Raw genomic sequence first — 20,236 nt, forward strand, 5'->3', positions numbered from 1 at the left:
TGGGTCGATAAGCGTTTCATTAATTTTGGTATTGCGAGTTTGAGAAATTGCACTGAAGTTTTAGATTTTAATTGTAATGAGTATAAAACGTTAAGTTTTTTATTGGTTGATGCCGGTGATTTCTCGTCATTTATCGATTTTACATAAATGCATTGCTCATTATTTTTCCCTGATTCGTGACTTCCTGCTGGCTCTGTTTTATATTGACAAGGGTTCTATAAGAAAGGCTTTATCGTACTTTAAGAGGTACCTGTTTACAGTTTTAACAGCTGTTGCATGTATTTAAATGGTTATGGCATACGTGCAGGCAATGAAAATAAATATTATTCCAATTGCTTTCATTGTTTACCTCATCTGTAAGTCGCTTTGAATAAAAGCGTCTGCTAAATGAATAAATGCTAGTGTACCTTGTTGCCTTGTTCTCCTGATGTTTGCTGTTTGCTGTTACCCTTTGGATTATACACTGTGTTTTAGTTTGCTAACTTTGTTTTTGCCCCACGTGGCAAGTGTATTGTTATCCCTTGTTTGAGTTTCTGTTTTCCACATCATGTGATTAATAAAATATAAATGTTTTGTTGTCTACCTGGCTGCCTGCAACTGGGTTCTTCCCTCCCCGTTCCTGAAAACTGCTTCACAATATGACTTCAAGGGTCATAAATGAACTAATATTCAAGTATAAAAAAGTAAAGATTGGTAATGAATTTATCACTCCCAGGAAAAATTTAACTCGTCAGTAATTTAACGCATGCATTACTTTGAACTTATTCTATTATTAAATACTGGTTTGAGGTTTTCCATTTTAGCATTTTTTGTGAACTCTAAACAATGTGGTTTGATGAAAATGCTTTCAAATGATGTTTGATTAACAAACTTTGGGAGAAGCACAGGCACATAATTACGCAGCTGCCAAGTCATTATGTCTCCCGTCCTATCAAACAAAGAGGAAACTGTATGAATAGTTTAATCGCCTTACCACATTCATTCTACAGTTTTTGCAATATCCCTCCTCCACCCGGACTCCTCACTATTAAACTATCTCCTTCCCCTGGGGGTGGAAGCGTTTTTGGCTCGGGAAAACACTAAGACCAGAGCCCTTGCCCTGGACAAGGGGGAGTGCTCCGGGTCGGCATTCTCTCCCTTTAATGCTCTGGGTGAATGCCCAGACCTGAAGGATGGTTTGCACCTGTCTAACTTTTAAAAAAAAGAGTGTCAGCTGTTCACTTTTTAGTTACTAGATTGCAAATCTGTTTAGTATAGTTTCAGGGTGTTTCATGAATATATTGTATTATTTTGACATATGAATTTGGACACGTGGTAGTTTTTACTACTTCTGCTCAATGTATTTGGCTTTTGTGCACAGAAGAATGTTTGGTGGGCACAAAGAAGAACGTTGTTAAAACCTTTCCTTATAACCAGGGCTTCTTATAATCGTCCTACTTTTGATGTGTTCGGTGTCCCATAGATAGCGTAACGTTAGACAGAAAAGGTCTCCCATGGACTCTGGGTGTGCATCAGAAAGTGTCACATCACATTTATATTCAGATGAATGTGCCTACCTGTTTGCCTAAAGTATAAGAATACTTTCTAATACCCGGACAAGTCACATATTCTGTGGTCAATTGGTACCAGGTCACAATAGTAAGAGGACGGTACATGCCCAGATTTGGTCATACTGTAGGGTTGGGGCTGAAAAAAGTGCCCAGATTTCATAAACACTACCAGACATCAAAAAACATAGATGCTTTTCTGAATCTCATACAAATGTGTTTAAAACGAAGAGCAATACCTAGTGAATAATGATAAAAAACATAAAGACATTTTAAGATGACGTCAGCAGACCACATACACGTCAACATATACTGATTTAACTGAACAAGTAGGACAAATGTAATGAACAAAGCATAAAGCAGTCAACACATTTTTGGAACAAATGGAAACCCATAACTGGTGTCCAGAAACTTCTCAAACCAAAGTTACATCCTTGTTTGATTGTATCAGTTTACATCATGATGAATAAAAGTACCACTCCCTGAACATTCTGTCCTTCGATTTATCAAAAAAATTAAACCAGTTGACACATCCCTCAATAGGAGCTGTCATTGAGCTGTTTCCTTATTGAGATAAAAACAAGTGCACTGAATTTTCGGAACTTTAATTCAACAAGTAGATTTGTTTTATTTCTTATTGCAATTTCTCGTCATGCACGGATATTTCACAATCCTCATAATTTTTTGCCTCATCACTACCAGCCTGCTGATGCTTTTTTATATTAGCAATGGTCCTGAGAAAAAGGATTCATCATACATTAGGAGGTACGTTTTGGGGAGTTTTAACAGCAATTACGTGTGTTACAATAGTTGTTATTAAAGACTTAATAGCAGACAATGAATATAAATGGTGGTTGGGAATGCACACAAGTTTTTCACCAACTGTTGCACTTGCGTATATGGTGGAGTGACAATAAAGGGATTAAAAATGTATGGCAGAATATGAAACAATGCTGATTAAACTGTTGACAAAATAAAATATTATTTCAAATAGAAGATGATTCTTTATAATAGTTTCCAACAATACTACAGTATTAAACATTTGTGTATATTGAGACCAAAATTAAAACAATTATTTCTTCCTTAAGCCTCCCAGGTAACATAAAATGTGACAGTGGCCCTCGGATCATTGATTTCCCCAAAAAGCCGTAAGTAAAAGTGTTTTGCTGACACGATAAATCACTTTTAAGTCTTAGCTGCTGTCCTTCTGACACCTTGTATCGGCATATTTCATGATTTTTTGTATAATCATTACAATAAGTCACACTTTATGTGTTTCATTGGATCTTGCAAATATTTAAACAATTAAAAGTATTAAAAAGTGTTAATTAAGTTTGGAAACATAGAATTTAATCACATAAAAAGTACAGTGCTTTTTCCCTTTACTGAAAAACTCCAAATTTTGACATGCAAGGTTTCGGAAGGTCAGCTGTGTTGTCATTTAGATTTTAAAAGTTTATATTTCTGTAAACTGTTTTAGATTGCAAGATTTTCTTTTGTTTCAGCATAGGGCCATTTTTCAATGACAATCCCTCTTGTGCCTGTCGAAACAATAATTCATTAAACCAGTTTGTGCCTGAAAATGAATTACAGGATCTTCAAAAGCGCAGAATAGAAGAGTACAAACAACACCAGATCAGGTTTGACAAGATAAATATAAAATCTTTAATAATAACATTATTCATAAATTAAATAACACTTCCAGTATTTAACAACGTGTTGTCTTCACATGCCGCACACAGAACGGGCAAACAGAACGATGTTCTTCTACTTGCCCCTCCTAACACCCCCCTTCAGTATCCCATCAGAGGATTCAGAGTATCGCCCATGAATAAAACTCTTATTCCTGGTGAGATGGGTGTCTGATACTTTGATTTCACAGAAAACTTTACTCGTTCCCTCAATTTAAATGAGTTATGCTATCTTCCAAGACTTGTATATTTAAGTTCATAGTTGCTCATATTCAATTTAAATTGACTAAATTTTGTTCTTATTTGTACACCATTCTTCACAGAAACACACATGAAAATGCATTTTTGACTTTATATATTTTTTTTAAATATAATATATTTACATAAGCAATAATTGTACATTTTCACTCATAAACACATATTTATTATTAGGTCTAGCTGTACAAACACAAAACAGGGACATTTACCAGGTTTGTTCGGCAAATGCTCATTTTTTGGAGTATTCTTTTTATTTAATTTATCAAATCTTTTATTTCCTACCGATACTTTGTGGGGGTTTGCTGTCTTTTCAAAATTATAAAACAAAGCATGATTTTGGTTTATGTTTTCTCTTTTTAATCATTTAATGTGGAGGGTTCTCAACTTTTCATTAGCATAAGTATATATTTTTTTATAAAACAAATTATCAACTTTTTGGGTTAAACGGATGTCAAACGTGTGCAGGTGTCCCTTAGGGTGGGGAAAGGTGTGCTGTCAATAATAGATGTTCAGGAAGGAGAGGATGTGAACGGAGAGAATGAAGGAATTCTGACCATCTCATCCACCAGTGTTGAAAAACTCAATGATCTGCTGAGCCGAGTGACCTACACCAGCACCATCTACCACATCAAGACTGAAGATCTCGGTAAAAAATCGTCTAGCATACATAACATTCTTTCAGACAGGTCACTTTTAATATTGTTTCATTATTTACATTTAAAAAATAGAAAGAGGCACTGACAGTGCTTTAGATTACGGCCAGCAATGTGCAGCAAAATTAAACAGAATTTACGGTTTAATTGTAACAATAATGTTCCTCTACAGTAAATATCTATCGATAAAGGGGAAAAATATATAAAGTTTGGGGAATAAAGGAGCAAGAGAAGTCTAAGGAAAATAAAATATATATATTTATGAGGGAACTGCATGCAACATACACATCCAAATTAACCGCTAGAAATACTTGATTTAGCACATTTTAGACATTAAAACTCATTAAAATAAATTATTTGTAAACCACAATCCTAAAATCCACCAAATAAAATTTCATTCTAAAGTCAAAATTGTCCCCTTACTTCATACTTGCTAGGGGGCGGCAACAGGCCCGTAACATATCTGGCCCACGCCAGCCGCATTATTGTGCCCCCAGGGGGTTATGAACTAGATCTGTCACACACTGTCAGAGCCAGAGTTTTTCACATGGGGTGTCCTGGGGGAGGCCAAGGCAACTTCAGGGGGTCCATAGACCGTGATAGAAAGTCAGTGTGTAATAGTGATGCGCGGATGGCGGTTAAATCCGCGGGCGCTGCGGATGATCTGCGGTACGGGTGTGTCGGGTAATAAAAAAAATACATTCTGATTAATTGCGGGTGGATGATATCATATACAATATTAACAAAATTTCTCATAAAATACGAATTTGTTTCTAAATGCATCTTAAAGCAGGCGCTAATTTGCAGTAATTTAAAAGAAATTCGCGCGTGGTGGCGGTGGAGGACGGTCTATTTCTTAAAGCAGATATGAGGGGGCAAAACAGATCCGAAAGATATTTAAAAAGGGAGAAACATAAACAAAACAAAAGGTAGGAAAGACTAGTACCGTGTGGGAGCGTTTAAGCGAAGGATGAATCAAGTACTGGCTATGCAACAGCTGTGAGGCACTGTATGTATATGAAAGCCATAAGACTGGTACCTCTTATATGGTACATCATGTGTGTGCTAAATGGAAAGATATTTACAGACAAAGCTATAAAATTTACTGAGTAATTAAAGTGACGTTCGGTTTCGGGTCGGGTGCGGATATATCAGAGAAAATGATACGTGCGGGCGGGCGGATAATTTATTTGAAGCAGCGGATACGGGTGACATTTTATCTTATCTGCGCATCTCTAGGTGTGCCCCTAACCTGGCACCAAAAGAGAAATAATAATTTACTTAACCTGGTGTTTGTAACGTGATTTGGCTTAAAAAACATTATTCACATACTATGAATTGTCAGAGTCTCTCGTAACACACAACTATACTCTTAGAAATGAAATGTTGTATTTAATAAAGTTATGTCAACTGGTCCCACAAAACTTAGTTGCTTAAATGGAAAAGGTAATATACAATTAATCTTAACATAATGTTTTAAGTAAATCGCTCATAACTTTGTTAATTGTACATCACACACTTATTTTAAATAAATTTAAATTATTGTCTTGAATTTAATGACTATAGCTTGATCTAAGATGACCTGATTTAATTCAATTTATTTAACAGAAATAAGCTTTGCTAATGTTATCCATTTGTGTTGATTGTACTTAACGATTGGAACTTAGAGCAACTAAGTCTGTAGGTCAAATAAAAACACTAATATAAAATGAATTGCTCAACATTTTTTATATTATACATTTGTAACATTTATTAGACATTATCTCATGTAACTTCAATAAGATGATATTGAGAAAATAGAATAACCAAAGGCAACACTTTTCTGAACAAGGGTAACCACCGAACTCAAAAATATAACTAACTCTGTAAAACTTTTAAGATAAATGAACATTAAACACTAACAAGTGTTTCTTTTTACTGAAAAGTGCACAATATAAAACACTTATTTAAGAAAATAACTCTCAAAATGCAGTGTACGCAAAGCATGCTGGGAAATATAAGTCCTCTGCTCTATTATAACTATTTTATGTTAACACAACACAACTCCTTTATGTTGTCCCAATATGAATGGATTCAGTTATATGACTAAACATAAAACAATCATGTTGTAACCATATTTTCCAAAAGTTGTGTTGATTTAACTTAAGCAAGTTAAGTAAATTGAACAGGCAGCAAAAACATTTTTTTTGAGTGCACCTGTGTCCACATAAAGACAGAATGCAGATTGGGAAATGTTGAATTTGATTCACTTAAAATGGCGTTGAGAGACTTTGAGTGAGTGAGCTGAACGACGATCGTTGAATGTGCTTTCCATCTGCGCATGTGCAGATATAGCTCCACCTGCTGACCAAAGTGCGGTATTGCAGAAGCAACGCAATTCCGTTTCATTCATTTAACATAAGTGAGCTGTGTAAATGTGAAATGTCACTTTTTCTAATTCTGTCAATATGACTGTCTTAATTTTAATGCTCAAACGTAGCCACATTATTTAATTTAAACATAGTTACATTCTTTGGACCAACAACCGCCAATTTTCATTTTTTTGAGTGTAGATTCGTTACATGGCCGACCGTACTATGGAGTAACTTAGCTGTATTTTATTAGCCCTTTATGATATGTAAACAGGCTATTTGCATTTGAGGTAATCTTTTGAGTATCACGACCAGATACATAGGTTAAGAATTTCAAAGTTAGCTTAACATTTAAACACTTGTGGTGGCTGTAGCTGACGTTAGCCTACATTGAGTAAACAGGCCAATAGTCAGGGCCGGCCCGAGGCATAAGCGAACTAAGCGGCTGCTTGGGGCCCCCTGGCCACCAGGGGGCCCCCCAATCGTTTTTTTTTAAATTAAATAACTTAAAACAAGTTATATAAATGAATTAATGAATAAATAAATTAATGAATATGAATGAATAAATGAAATGAATAATTCAAGATAAGAAAATTCTGATTTGCCGACAACTGCTGCTGTGACTGCCAGCGGTTGAGTCATTCGCAATTGCGCTTAGACACATTTCGCGTGCATTGACAATTCGCGCCGGCGCGAATGTGCGTGTCACTGTAATTAATAAATGACAAGCCATGTCACAAAAAAGGATGTATCCTCTGGTGCCGAAAAGAGAAAGAAGAAAAGGACAGGGGAGGAGAAAAAAGAGCAAGATAAAGGTATGTTTGCATGATTAGTGAAAATTGTGCTCACGTCACTTGAGGTAGCTGCTAGCCACGACTCGTGATCTTATATAAGCCCTCACCAGAGCTAACGTTAAATCCCCGCCATCAACAGTGAAATGTCACGCATTATTATTATACATTTATCTAGATTTATTTCACATATTGATAACAGACATCAGTTTAAGTTGGAGAAAACAGCCGAAGGGGAACTTAATCTTCTAAGTTAAATAGATGCCCCAGCTTTCCTGTAGCTCAGCGGTAAGAGCATTGCGTTAACAACGAAAGGTCGTGGGTTCGGCACAGGTGACTCTGCGTGCTGGGAAAGGGCCCCCAAATCAAATTCTGCTTAGGGCCCCCAAGAGGCTCCGGCCGGCACTGCCAATAGTGTAATGTATTGGCACTGCACTGTTTATGTGTATATAACTAGCACAAATGTAACGTTAAACACAATGTTTAGGCTAAATCGGGAACCGATCTCTCTTATCTGATTAACCCGTCTAGCGCCAACATTCATGTTTACTAATCCCGATGCCTAGTGTTAAAACTAACCTTATATACGAAATTTCATTATTCTTCTGTTACTCGCATCACTTTTGTCCTTGATTAATTTGAAAGCGGCGCGCGGCACCGGACGCTTTTTCAGCAAGTGGTGAAATGAGATGTCAATCATCATTAAACTGCCCAATAAAATTTGAGGTGGCACTCGGGGTGGACACCCCTCTGGCTCCGCCTCTGCTGTCACAATCACTTCTTTTTGCAGCAATGTTTTATTTTGAAAAGAATTGAGAGCTTTTCTTTTGAACATTTCTGAAAGATATTCTGAAGAGTATGTAGATTGCTAGACAAACATCTAAAATAGCTGCATTAAATATGTACCATAATAACATATGAAATATAATAACAGTGAAGCATTGAAACATTTGCTTATATCGCGGGGCCTCAGCACCAGAGCATGTGAGCGAAGTTAATATTTCTTGCAGAGCAGAGAGCGCCTTCCTGAAAATTCCACTCCGCTCCGTCGCTCGCTCTTCCCTCTTGGTGATTTGATTTTGTTCTGCTGGACTATTCTACACCGCAGGTACATCGCATGAGCCTGGAGACTGAATAATAGCACATCGGCATGCATGCCCGTCACCTACAAACGCCTCATCCATTTGTGTAGGTGCGGAAGTTTCTAAAAGTACATTCTAAAATGCTGTAGTAACGAAAATCGAATTTACAGAAACATCTACTGATGCACGACCTTGGACAAATCAGTGTTGTTTTCAGGAGTCGCTGGGTGTTTCGGTTCTTACAACAGACGCCCTCGTATTGGCGACCCGACCGAGGCTGATCAGACCCCGGCCTGTGTCCAAGTAGCATTCTGCTGCCCCCACTGCTCTCCCCTCTTCAACCAGAGCCATCTAGATGCTTTCTCTGCTGCCTCCACATTGTTATCTATGGCTCTTCTTCGGTTGGCATCTGTTATGCCTAGCATGCAGTAGGCCTTGCTCAGGGAGTGACTGGCAAATCACCTGCAGCCCAGCTCCACTGGCATACACCTGGTCCACCATCCGTTGGTATTTCTCCCTCTTTCTCTCTTGGGCCTCCTTCATCCTCTCCTCCCAGGGCACTGTCAGCTCCAACAAGATTAGTTGTTTTTGGACTGGGTGATGTATGATGGAATTTTCAGCTGCCTTTCCAGGTCAACTTGCCCAGTCCCGGGCTGTGGAGAGCAAACAAACACAGTGGCTTTTCGATGCTTTCTCTGGCTTTTGTCCTTCCCTGATAAAGTGAATGGGTGGCTGTAGCTTGGGTGTGTCGGCTGTCCTTGATCCCATTGCTGATTGCCTCAGCGATGGATTTAAAGACCTGATCGTGACTCCATCGACACCGGCCCTCACCCAGCGCCTTGTAGCAGCTGCTCAGGATGTGTTCTAATGTCCCTAATTTGGAACAAAGGGGACATGCAGGTGTTTCTATTTTGCCCCATGTGCACCGGTCCTCTCTCGTCCGTTATCCTGTTGCTGATCCTCTTATGCTCCCGATCTCCTCTGTGAGACGAGTGCTCCGGTGTGCGCACAGCTGATTCCCACTATCACTCACGCCACCGGCCCCACCTCATTGGCCCACGGCTCTCGCCCCGCCCTCCTCATTACAGTATGTTCACGCAAAGATTGTTGTATAGCATACTGCAGGCATGCATACCACAAATATAGTAAAATAGTTACCCCTTAGTTTTTAAATATTTACTGTATAAAAATGTTTATATATTGATCCCCTTTACCTAAAGATATGTGCTGTAGAGGTACATTACTGTTACAGAAGTTGCTCTATAAATTCTGTTTTATTATGCGGTACATTGTAGTCCGTAATCTCAAACGTTAATAAAATTAATAATAATAAATTAATTAATAAAAATTAATAAAATACAACCATAGTCATAGTCAACTTGCTAATATGCTATTGCTAATATATAATTTCTTAAAATGCAGTGAATTCCACCCAAACATGTCTAATTTATATAACCAAAGGAAATTTTGAACTTATGTAACCTAACTGCTTGTCTACAGCTTACTTTTCTTTTGAGAACCATGAGGTCATATTCCCGATCACGATCAGACGTCTGTCAGTTCCTGTTCTTTATGATCCGGGGAAAGGCAAGCACAAGACACGCTATCATGCTATTCTTCATATTTAAAGATCTCAGGAATGTAAATTATATAAAAATACTTTTTATAGTCTTAACTATCTCTCTCTCTCTCTCTCTCTCTCTCTGTAGATATAAACTCTCTGGTGACTGTACTGGTGAAAGCATTTTTGAGATATAAAGAACTGAAAGTTCTTATTGAGAGTATTCGTGTTAACTACCCAAACATAAAGATCATTATTGCAGACGACAGTCATGAGCCAGAGAAGATTGATGGAGACAATATAGAGCATTACATCATGCCTCCAGCACAGGTACATGAGGATTTGGTTTATTTACCTGTAAAAGTTATGAAGCTGTGTTTAAAGTTTATGGGCCCTATTTGAACAATCTAAGCACATGGTCTAAAGCGCAGACGGGCGTTCGCTAATCCCCTCGTGCTAGTTTCATGACGGTACCAACGGTTGACACGCCATGCGCATTGTCCAAAAAGGTTGTAACTATTCTCATATTGAGCAATAGGCATATCTGTCAATACCCTCATTTCTCACCGGAGTCTCCCGTTTTTCACACCCATCTCCCGCCGCCCTCCCGTTTTGTTATTTCTCCCATTTAACTTCTGTATTTCACTTATTTCTCCTTTAACATTCGTTCACGTGTTGGCTCTGTGGCTTGAGCAACTGCCCATTTGCCCTCACTGGCGTCCTTTGGTAGGCAGAATTGAACGGTACCCGAAGTGGAGTAGAGAGGATTCACATCCCCGCAAAATACTTTCTCTTATTACACTCCTAAAGGTCCGTATATTTCACTCCGCGTTTGCCGGCATGTTGCTTTTTTTGGTGCCGTTGCTATTTCGTTGTGTTGTAGTTGTGGTGCACCCGCTTAACTTAAGATACAGTAAGTCGACCCAGAGTTGATAGAACTAACTAAGATCAGCTGTTCTGATACCAAAAACTCAGTTTTGCATCTCTGTTTAAACAGCAGAGTTCACATTTTAACTCCGTGTTGGTTGAACTTCCTTATTTAAACAGGTCCAAGGTGGAATTTAGGAGAAACACTGTTTACTAAACAGACCGAGGCTGCTGTAGGCTACTTACAATATAGTAAATCTGTACACATCAAAAACCTAGAATAAAAGCAATAGAACTGGACATTTAATTGCAGAAAACAAAACGGATTGCCTTAGAAAAGTACTACATTTACATTTAGACATTTAGCGGACGCTGTCACGACATATAGGAGCAGAACCCAGATGCAAGGCAGATGGAGGTGACAAAGACTTTTATTAAATAAAACAAAACCCACGATTGGGCAAAACAGAGACTGATACTAAACAGAAAACTTTCCACGAGGGGAACAAACAAAACAAGGTAGCAAAAAAGTCCAAAAACACGAAACACACCGACAGAAACCACGGGGAGGAAACACATACAATACTTCAAACAGGTAACAGGGTAATCCAAATATCCTCCGGAACACGGGGCAAGACTAGAAAGACAAATACAATACAATGAACCGAACAAGGTGTGAGGGGAAACAGAGATATTAAATAGGGAAATAATAACGAGGGGAGATTGCACAGGGACGGAGAAGGGCAGGTGACAAGACTAAACACTAATGGGAGACAGGGACGGAGATAACACACTAAGGGAGCCTAACGGAGAAACAAGGGGGCGGAGCTTAACGGAACACAGGATGACACGCGGCGAATTATCCAAACATACCGCCACGTGTCTCCACATAAAACAAAACATACACACAAGACATGATACTGTAGCAACCCTGTCCCAAGGCACGAAATCCAAGAACAGAAAGGACAGGATCGTCACAGACGCTTTTTTCCAGAGTTTAGGAGCAATAAGCGATAGTTCATACAGGAGCCATAATACATTAGGTGCCAATACAAAGTTACTGGTTTCAACCAAAGCTAGATCACTACTTGTTGAGAGAAAGGGTTAGTGTATTTTTTTTTTTCATTTGTTTGTCAAGTATTCACAGAAGAGATGGGTTTCTTAGAAGTACTAAGCATTGTTTGCCAGTAATCTACAATGGTTTAAGTATTATTATTTCACAATACATAAATGTAAGTAGTGAATGTGTGTGTCAGTGGGTTGGACTGTGTGGGTGTGGTAATGTGGGCTGGTGTGGCACTACATTTTTGTCCCAGTCCGCCCCTCACAGCACACAAATGCATTTATTTTATTATCAACAACAGATAGACAAACAAAGCAATGGAACATTATAATTTCATTACCAAGATACTTGATAACCTAAATTCAACAAACATGTATAATAAAAAAAGAATAATGATAGTAACAAAAATAAATAAATGAAAAAATACAATATGTATATATAAACAAACAACTAAAGCCAATGTATACTAGCCTGTTGTATTATTTGTTTAGGGTTGGTTTGCAGGCAGAAATCTGGCAGTGTCACAAGTCACCACTAAATACTTCTTATGGGTGGATGATGACTTTGTGTTCCTGAACCAGACACGTATAGAGAGTTTTGTGAAGATCATGGAAGCCGTCCCTGAACTAGATGTGGTGAGCATCCATTTTATGAACAATTGTGTTTTATTTTAAAATGTTTGCAGAAGTAACAGACCTGTGCTAATAACTTTAGGTTGGCGGTGAGGTTGATGGAAATCGGTTTGCCTTTAAATTGCTCTATCAAGAGGGAAACAGCGATGAAGGCGGCTGCATCACACGTGTCAAAGCAACATACGGACCCGTGCCAGGATTGGACAAATGCTTCTTCGTCGATGGGGTCGTCAACTATTTCATGGCACGAACGGATGCTGTGCGAAGGGTCGGTTTTGACCCGTTCCTCAAAAGGGTGGCTCACACTGGTAGGTGGACTGCAAAGGATTCTGGGGATAGCCGATAAGGCCATGAACCGATGTATTCGTCCCCATACAAACCAGATGCAGGTCATAGAAGTAGCAGTAACTTGTGTTCTTTTCTGTGTATCCGGGTTCTCAAAAAGGGTGAGCAAAGTAGCCTAAATAATTAAAAGTGATTTATATAACACCACAAATATATAAGTCACAAAGTGCTTTACAATGAACACAGTAAACACAATAAAACAACTCAAACAATCAGACATACAATAAAATAAAGAATCAGGGCAAATTAGATATAAAAATATCCCAAAGATTAAAAGCCATAGTTTCAATTGAAAGTTTGTCCAAAAAGATGTCTTTTAAATGAATTTACAGAACCCATAGTTCTCAGTGTTAGAGGGAGAGAGTTGTCTTAAAACGTGTCCAGTTAAAAGTTGTCATCATGGATAAACAATGATATCTTTTCTAAACTCTATTTAATCCCCAGAATTTTTCCTTGACGGACTTGGAGAATTGTTAGTCGCCACCTGTCAAGGCCTGAGAATTGGTCATCAGAAGCATACTTCGTCAGGCACCTACAAACATTTCAGACATCCTGCAAAAGCTGATGGGCACAGAAAACTAATCCATCATTATTTTAAGAACCATTTAAAATGCATAATTTACTGAAGGCACCTCAGAATTGGAGTTAGTCCCCAGACTTGTATGGCTACCGCATACATAGTTAAGGTAAATACAGAGGACAGTGTTTCCCACTGGGCGCAGGTGCAACTTCATACTCATGATTCCTATAAATCTATTGGGAACAAATCTATTAAATGTTGAAACAAAACCTCACAAAACATTGTAAATGAACATGAATCCTCTTAAGTCAAGTCCATTTTAATTGAAGTGCAAGAACAAATGGATTAAACAAATGTACCTGTTACAAAATCTGAAAATAATACAAATACAAAGCACTACCTGATATTTCTTAAACTTGAGGTGGCCAAAGAAAAGACAATAAAGGGGAAGCAAAATGAATAACCGATCAGTTCAATGCTAGTCTTTGATTTCATGCAAGGAAAAGAAATGGTTTGTAATGGCTGTCCTTGCACTTGCCATTTGTATGTTGCAGAATGTTTGGTGAATAATGATAGATTATGCGATGACATTCCACCAGATACCACTGATCGGACAGGACAGAGTAACACGGCGGATAACCCTCAGAAAAAACAATTTATTTTTCTACTTATGCTAGTTTAGGAGGCGGGCGTGTGTTGCTTGGCGGCTTCTGTAAAGTGCTGTGGGAAACCGTGTAGTAAGATATTCCAGGTGAAACAGACACTAAATCTAACATTAACTTTGTGAATGTAAAGTCTACCCTGATGTTCGCTAGCTAGCTGGCGTTAGCTAACAAAAAAAAGCTCCAAACTATCGTTAACTGTGTTGTTATCGCCTCTGTCCAGAGATTCCGCCTTTGGTGACATATCAAAAGTATTCCAGACCCTTGACTTGCCTTCAGTGCTGCTTCTTGCCCTCTTAAAGCCGATGTCCCTCAGGTCAAGCTGTCCATGTCGCTTGACCATGATGCTGAAATCACCGGCACCAGCACTGACTGATGTGACGTCAATTTAAAACAAATTATCGTGTTATTATATGTGCACTTTCCCCTCGTCCACAGTATTAAAGCCTATTCAATATTAACAAAAACGAAATGTTGAAATAGTGCTAATATTAACTCATTCATTGCTTAAATAAAAGGGAATGGGAAGGGGGGATTGCTGTTTAAGAAGAGGGGTGATTTTCACCATCTTTATTTCAAAGGGGGATGCCATCCCCCCTCAACTCGAGTACTGGTTACAAGACAGACACCCGCTGTCAGTCCGGCAGGATGGGACCAACATTTTGCCAGGTGGTGTTTGGTTAGATAGGCAGGACATTACCCCAGGAACCAGAGCAAGACTTTTATAAACTTTTTAACTTGATATTAAAAGAAACGGTAACACTTTATAATAACTGCACGCTATGAATCATTAGTTAAGCATCAGTACATAGTTAATTAATCATTTATGAAGCATTGGCCCCACATTAATAGACATTAGTAAGCAGTTTATAAATACAGCTATAAATGCTTTCTTCTTGATTTATAAGCATGTATATAATATGCTTAATAATCAAATTTTCATACTTTATTAAGGATGAATTCATCATTTCTAAATTAAGGATTACATTACTTACAAACCAGTTAGTTAGGAGTTGTCAGTGGTTCATGAGATCATTTAGAAAGTGTAAGTAAATGATTAATAAACTCTTTGAATGCACATTTATACATCTTATTATTCTGACATATAGTAACATTTACTTAATTTGATAATAAATGCTTTTTTAAGGCTGAGGTTGACAATTGCAAGAATTGCCCATAACCATGTTGGCCAACCAAAGAATATTGCATTATAATAAACTCAGTACGCCCAAAGGTGTCTAAAGAGAGAATTCTGCACTTATAGGTCAAAGGATTCAAAGTTATAACCAGTTGCAAATTTTTCAGGACCAATAGATGGATCTGTGTCTATTGTCTTGTATCAAATATGGTCACTTTTTTTTGATGTGACAGTCCATCATTGTAACAAAACAACATAATTTTATGCAAATCAGCCAACTGGTAGTAGTTTGAAATAATCTAACCTTTTCCTTTTAGTTGTCATTCTTTTTAGTAAGCAATTCTAATGAACTTAATTTCCTTTTGTATTATGCATTCTTAGGCATTTGTGATTTTAACTAATTTACTTTCTAAAGAACTCATTCATTAAGTATCGTTTTCTTTGTGAATCAATTCTATGTAAAGCACTTTGAATTACCTTTGTGTATGATTTCTGCTATATAAATAAATTTTGTCTTGCAATGCCTAACCGTGAGAGAATCGTTGATGGTAGAAAAAACTATAGACGGAAATGCAAAACAGAGATAAACATTTTGTAAACTATTATATAATGTTTTTAACAAATCGATTACACCGTGCGATAGAGATCTAGTAGAACACGTTACTCTGCTGCCCTCCTGTGGCGAATGTTTGTAACGTAAATGCTAAACATCCAAATTCTTTCTTTCTGTCTGTCTGTAAAACAGATGCTGCTCTGTGAAACTTCCTGTCAGCAAGATTAGAGACAGATTTTATGTTGAAGAGTATATGAATTCTGTCCAGGTTAGAACCTTGTTGTGTGATCCTTTATTGAAGTTATTTTCATAGTATACAGTAGTCTATTTACAAAAAAATTGACCCCGGTTGAAAACAACCCCAAGTTTTATTATAGAGTTTGAACATAGTTAAATACCAATACACAGTTATAGACATTCTCAAGAAACATTTGACAGCTAATTACTTTATTATTATAAATATAAGAATACTTTAAAATGATTTATCTATTGTTAGTGTTCTCATTACTGTTTTTTGTTGTTTGCATACTGTAACCTATATATGAAAGTGACCTATTTGTCAGGTATACCCAAAATTTTAACCCATCCAGAGAGTTGTGAACACGCGTACACCTGGAGCAGTGGGCAGCTATCACTGCAGCGCCCGGGGAGCAAGTAGGGGTAAGGTGTCTTGCTCAAGGGCATCGTTACCCGTCGGCCCTGAGAATCAACCGGCAACCTTCTGGTCACGAGTCTGACTCTCAAACCGTTAGGCTAGGACTGCCCCGTTATTTGCATGTGTTCTAGTTTTATTTTAATATGACATATTTATTCAAAGTAAAGTTCATTTCAAATGTCCACAGTCCTATGGTTTTTATTCTAGGTTTTTGACGTGTACAGAGCTGCTATATCGCAAGTAGCCTACAGCAGTCTCGGTCTGACCATTTGACCATATTTACTGAAATTTCCGCCATGCAATTAAAGCTTAACCAGTCCAACCAGCTGTATTTTCTGTTTTTCTACATCTACTGCACTGCTGTCCTCCGGTGCGGAGGTTTTTTAAACCTTTTGAAAAGAGTTCAGTTAATTATACGCATTTGGCAGCATCAGACTTTAGAGCCCTTTTTTGCTTTCTCTAACTTTTTCTGCACCGCCTTTCCTTTTTTACAGTCTATTATCTAGCTTTGACTGACAGTAAGCTTGTGTTGCACTGGAACTGTCATATTTTGTATTTTTTTATGTATTTAAATGTTTGTTTACCCTCCACAGATGCATCAACCCCGTTAACCGGATGTTGCGATCGTTTTTTCTTCTGTACTTTGATTCATTCCCGAGTGAAACGGAATAAGCTGTGCCTGGGCAGCAGAGAGAACAGTCCATGGCTTGAGTCCCTGATGATTCTCCGGGCTTTCCTTATGCACCACCTGGTGTAGAAAGCTCGCCTACAGTGTGGTGGGCAGTTCAAACTACCCTTTGTAGGTTTCTTCTATTTCTGCTGTTGCTGTTTCCCTACAAGGCAGTGATGCAGCCCGACGGTATGCTTTCCAAAGTGCAGGTGTAAAATGAGTGGAGGATGTGGGGACTTATTCCCATTTTCCTCAGTCTGGGGAAAAAGAGGTGTTGTTGTGCCTTCTTCAGCACAGCATCTGTTGTGAGCATCCCATGTGAGGTCTTCAGAGATGTGGACTCCTAAAAACGTAAAGTGTCCCGTCGATGATGATGGGGGTGTGTTCTTGTTAATCTGAATTATTTATTAATCTAAATTATAGGTGATCAATTATTCATAATGTCAGACTCCACACCCATGTCATGATTCCACTTAGGCCTATTCATGTTTTTTTTCAAGAGTTCTGCCATGTTCTTATCTCTTCAATTAATGCAGTTTTAAAAGCATTCTAAGTAAAGGGTGTGTATTATATCAACAAAATATAAAATGATGTAGGAACATAACATTTTTTGAGTTCATTGACAATCTTAATCCAATATTTGCTCAGCTTTAAGGCGAATCAAAGCAATACAAGCCGTGCCTGGTTAACAATCCCATGCCTTTATTGATGTTTCTCCTGCAAACGTTGAGTAAAAGGGAAGTCGTCAGTAAACAATTGCAGAATTCACTAGAGCTGACACTACTGGACTGTGAGACTACTTGAATTGCTATGGTGCTTACACTACACATCAACTGTTGAAGAGGCGGGCTTAGCGCACCTGTCAGTCACCGGACTGAGTCGGCAGATGGAGATGAACGAAAGAAGTGCCCACGATCCAGGAAGACATTTTTCAATTTAGTATTTAAATCTTACAATCAAAAAGTATACTATTACTGCAAAAGAAATATCTAAAATCTCAATCTCAAATGTATTTATAAAGCACTGATTAAAAACAACCTCAGGTTGACCAATGTGCTGTACAATACAATTTGACACTATGTAAAACAACAAGAGACAAAAACAACATCTAACAAAAACATCACATAACATAAATTAAAGTGCACAGGAAGCCAATGCAATGACATTAAAACAGGGGTTATATGTTCAGGTTTTGGATCACCAGTTAAAAGTCTTGCAGCTGCATTTTGGACCATTTGAAGCCTGGATAACAGAGAGTTGTTTAAACCAAGATACAGGAAATTACAATAGTCCAGCCTGGAGGACATAAAAGCATGAATTGCAGGTCTTAAGTGTTTAAAAGAAAGAAAATATTTCACTTATGGCCAGTACTCTTAATTGATAATAGCTGTTAAAGCTTATAACAGAATTTATTTGCCCATCAAATTTAAGTGCACTGTCAAATAAGACACCCAGGTTTCTTACACATGCTGATGAAGATAAAACACCCGAGGTAAGCTTAGCAATGTTTGGTGTAGCAGAGGAGCTGAACACAATAATCTCCATTTTGCTCTCATTCAGGTTTAAAAACTTTAAGCTTTAACTTCCAGAAGACAAGCAGAGAGAGATTTTACATCATGTTTGTGCTTTAGAGGCAAATAAAGTTGGCCATTCTTTTTAAAAATAGAGCCCAAGGGAAGAATATGAAGGGGGAAAAAATAAGATCCCTTGGGGGCCCCAAAAGTCAGGGGGACCACACATGAATGACACTTCCCTATATTAACCGAAAAACATCTATCTTTAAAATAAGATTGAAACCAATGTAAAACATTTCCTCTCGCCACGAAGTGTCCTCTGTATGATAAGGCCTGAATCTCTCTGCAAACTGCTTGAAGGTTGCCGACATCAATCCATATTTGAGGAAACAAGTGATGACGGCGTTGAAGCGTTGACCTTGTTTTAATTATTTTGACTCCCTTGCAAAAATCAAGCAGAGACCGGACAAGACTCGAACCTAGACTTCAGCAGTAAAAGCAGCAGTGCCCTTCTTAGTGGGGAAAGCTTCCACCCATCTAGAAAACTTGTCTACTATCACCAAGACATCCTAACAACCCTTACATTTAGGAAGTGTGATGAAATCGCAATGCAATTCACGAAACGGCCCAGAGGGTGCAGGTGTTCGATTTGAAACTGATGGAATCGGGGGTGCCGAATTGTGTTTTTGACATGTCATGCATCCGTTAGATACAGCTTCTGCATGTTTCCTGAATCCCCTTGTCCACCATACTGTATTAAAGCGTGAACACATTTGAGAAACCCCTATGTGTCCTGTGCTGTGTATCTGTATGGCCAGATAAGGAAGCAAGGCTTTTGGAGCTACAGTTCTGTTTTGATATCTCCATATGTTGCCTTCTGACAATTTACAACTATTTTCCATCCACTCCCATTTTTCTTCTCGGAAGCACTGATTTTGCATCTCCGCCATGTCTTTGAGCTGTGAGTGATGTTCAATGACCTGCAGTTGACATACTTGAGCAGTAGGAATGTCTGCCGTTCTTGCGGTACAACATCATTTAAAAAAAAATCTAAATCCCTTTATTGTCACTCAACCATATACACAGGTGCAACAGTAGGTGAATAATTTGGGGGCAGTTCAAACCAAAATGGCAGTATGACAGACATTTCTTGTACACATTTACACAGTTAACATTTCTGTACAAGTTTTACACCAGAATTAAACAAATGACACGTAATATACATGACAATCATACACAGCAGAAAATGTACACAATGTGCGTAGTGTACACAAGATAATGACACATAATTTACAAATAACTAAATAAATAGCAGCAAATGTAAACACAATCTGCGTAGCGTGCAGTGATTGATATGTATTGTGTATTACAGTACGACAATGTATGAAGTCGTGCGTGCTAGTGGGTGATAAAGTGAGTGGATTGTGAGTTTAAGAGTCTGATTGCTTGGGGAAAGAAGCAGTGTTAATCTATAGTGGAAATGTATAGTGTTAAACAGTACTCTTGGCTTATGACCGTTTTTATTAATAAACTCTGATAGATTTCTATATTTGGCAAATTTGACTGATCTGTGATATAGAGAGAGCGAGGATTTTGGCATCTCATAGGAAATCTGCAGTTTATCTTTCTTGCACCTTCTATACATCCATTAAATATGTCCATGTCATATTGATTACAAATTTG

At 38.1% G+C, this 20,236-nt stretch overlaps 1 protein-coding gene across 2 annotated transcripts; it reads left to right on the forward strand.

Moving 5' to 3' along the window:
* Window positions 1-2,063: 2,063 nt before the first annotated feature.
* On the forward strand, window positions 2,064-19,691 carry LOC130413723 (beta-1,4 N-acetylgalactosaminyltransferase 2-like). 2 transcript variants are annotated; one of them, XM_056739121.1, is made up of 11 exons: window positions 2,064-2,312; window positions 2,636-2,695; window positions 3,053-3,187; window positions 3,290-3,396; window positions 3,671-3,708; window positions 3,962-4,142; window positions 9,874-9,960; window positions 10,083-10,264; window positions 12,356-12,499; window positions 12,579-12,804; window positions 16,963-19,691. In XM_056739121.1, exons 1-11 carry the CDS (start codon window positions 2,200-2,202, stop codon window positions 17,124-17,126), a joined length of 1,437 nt encoding a protein of 478 aa, XP_056595099.1. In that variant the 5' UTR covers window positions 2,064-2,199; the 3' UTR covers window positions 17,127-19,691. The 2 variants fall into 2 exon arrangements, with proteins under 2 accessions (XP_056595099.1, XP_056595098.1); XM_056739120.1 differs by lacking the exon at window positions 16,963-19,691 and adding an exon at window positions 13,286-16,331.
* Window positions 19,692-20,236: the final 545 nt, after the last annotated feature.

The sequence above is a fragment of the Triplophysa dalaica genome, chromosome 24, assembly GCF_015846415.1.
Source record: "Triplophysa dalaica isolate WHDGS20190420 chromosome 24, ASM1584641v1, whole genome shotgun sequence".
NCBI lineage: Eukaryota > Metazoa > Chordata > Actinopteri > Cypriniformes > Nemacheilidae > Triplophysa > Triplophysa dalaica.

What these genes read in the sequence shown, in the direction of transcription:
- LOC130413723 (XM_056739120.1), top strand. Translation starts at nt 2,200, where the DNA reads ATGCACGGATATTTCACAATCCTCATAATTTTTTGCCTCATCACTACC. An exon ending in TCTTTATGATCCGGGGAAAG is followed by an intron (nt 9,961 to 10,082) that starts GCAAGCACAAGA and finishes CTCTCTCTGTAG; the next exon opens with ATATAAACTCTCTGGTGACT. An exon ending in ACATCATGCCTCCAGCACAG is followed by an intron (nt 10,265 to 12,355) that starts GTACATGAGGAT and finishes TTATTTGTTTAG; the next exon opens with GGTTGGTTTGCAGGCAGAAA.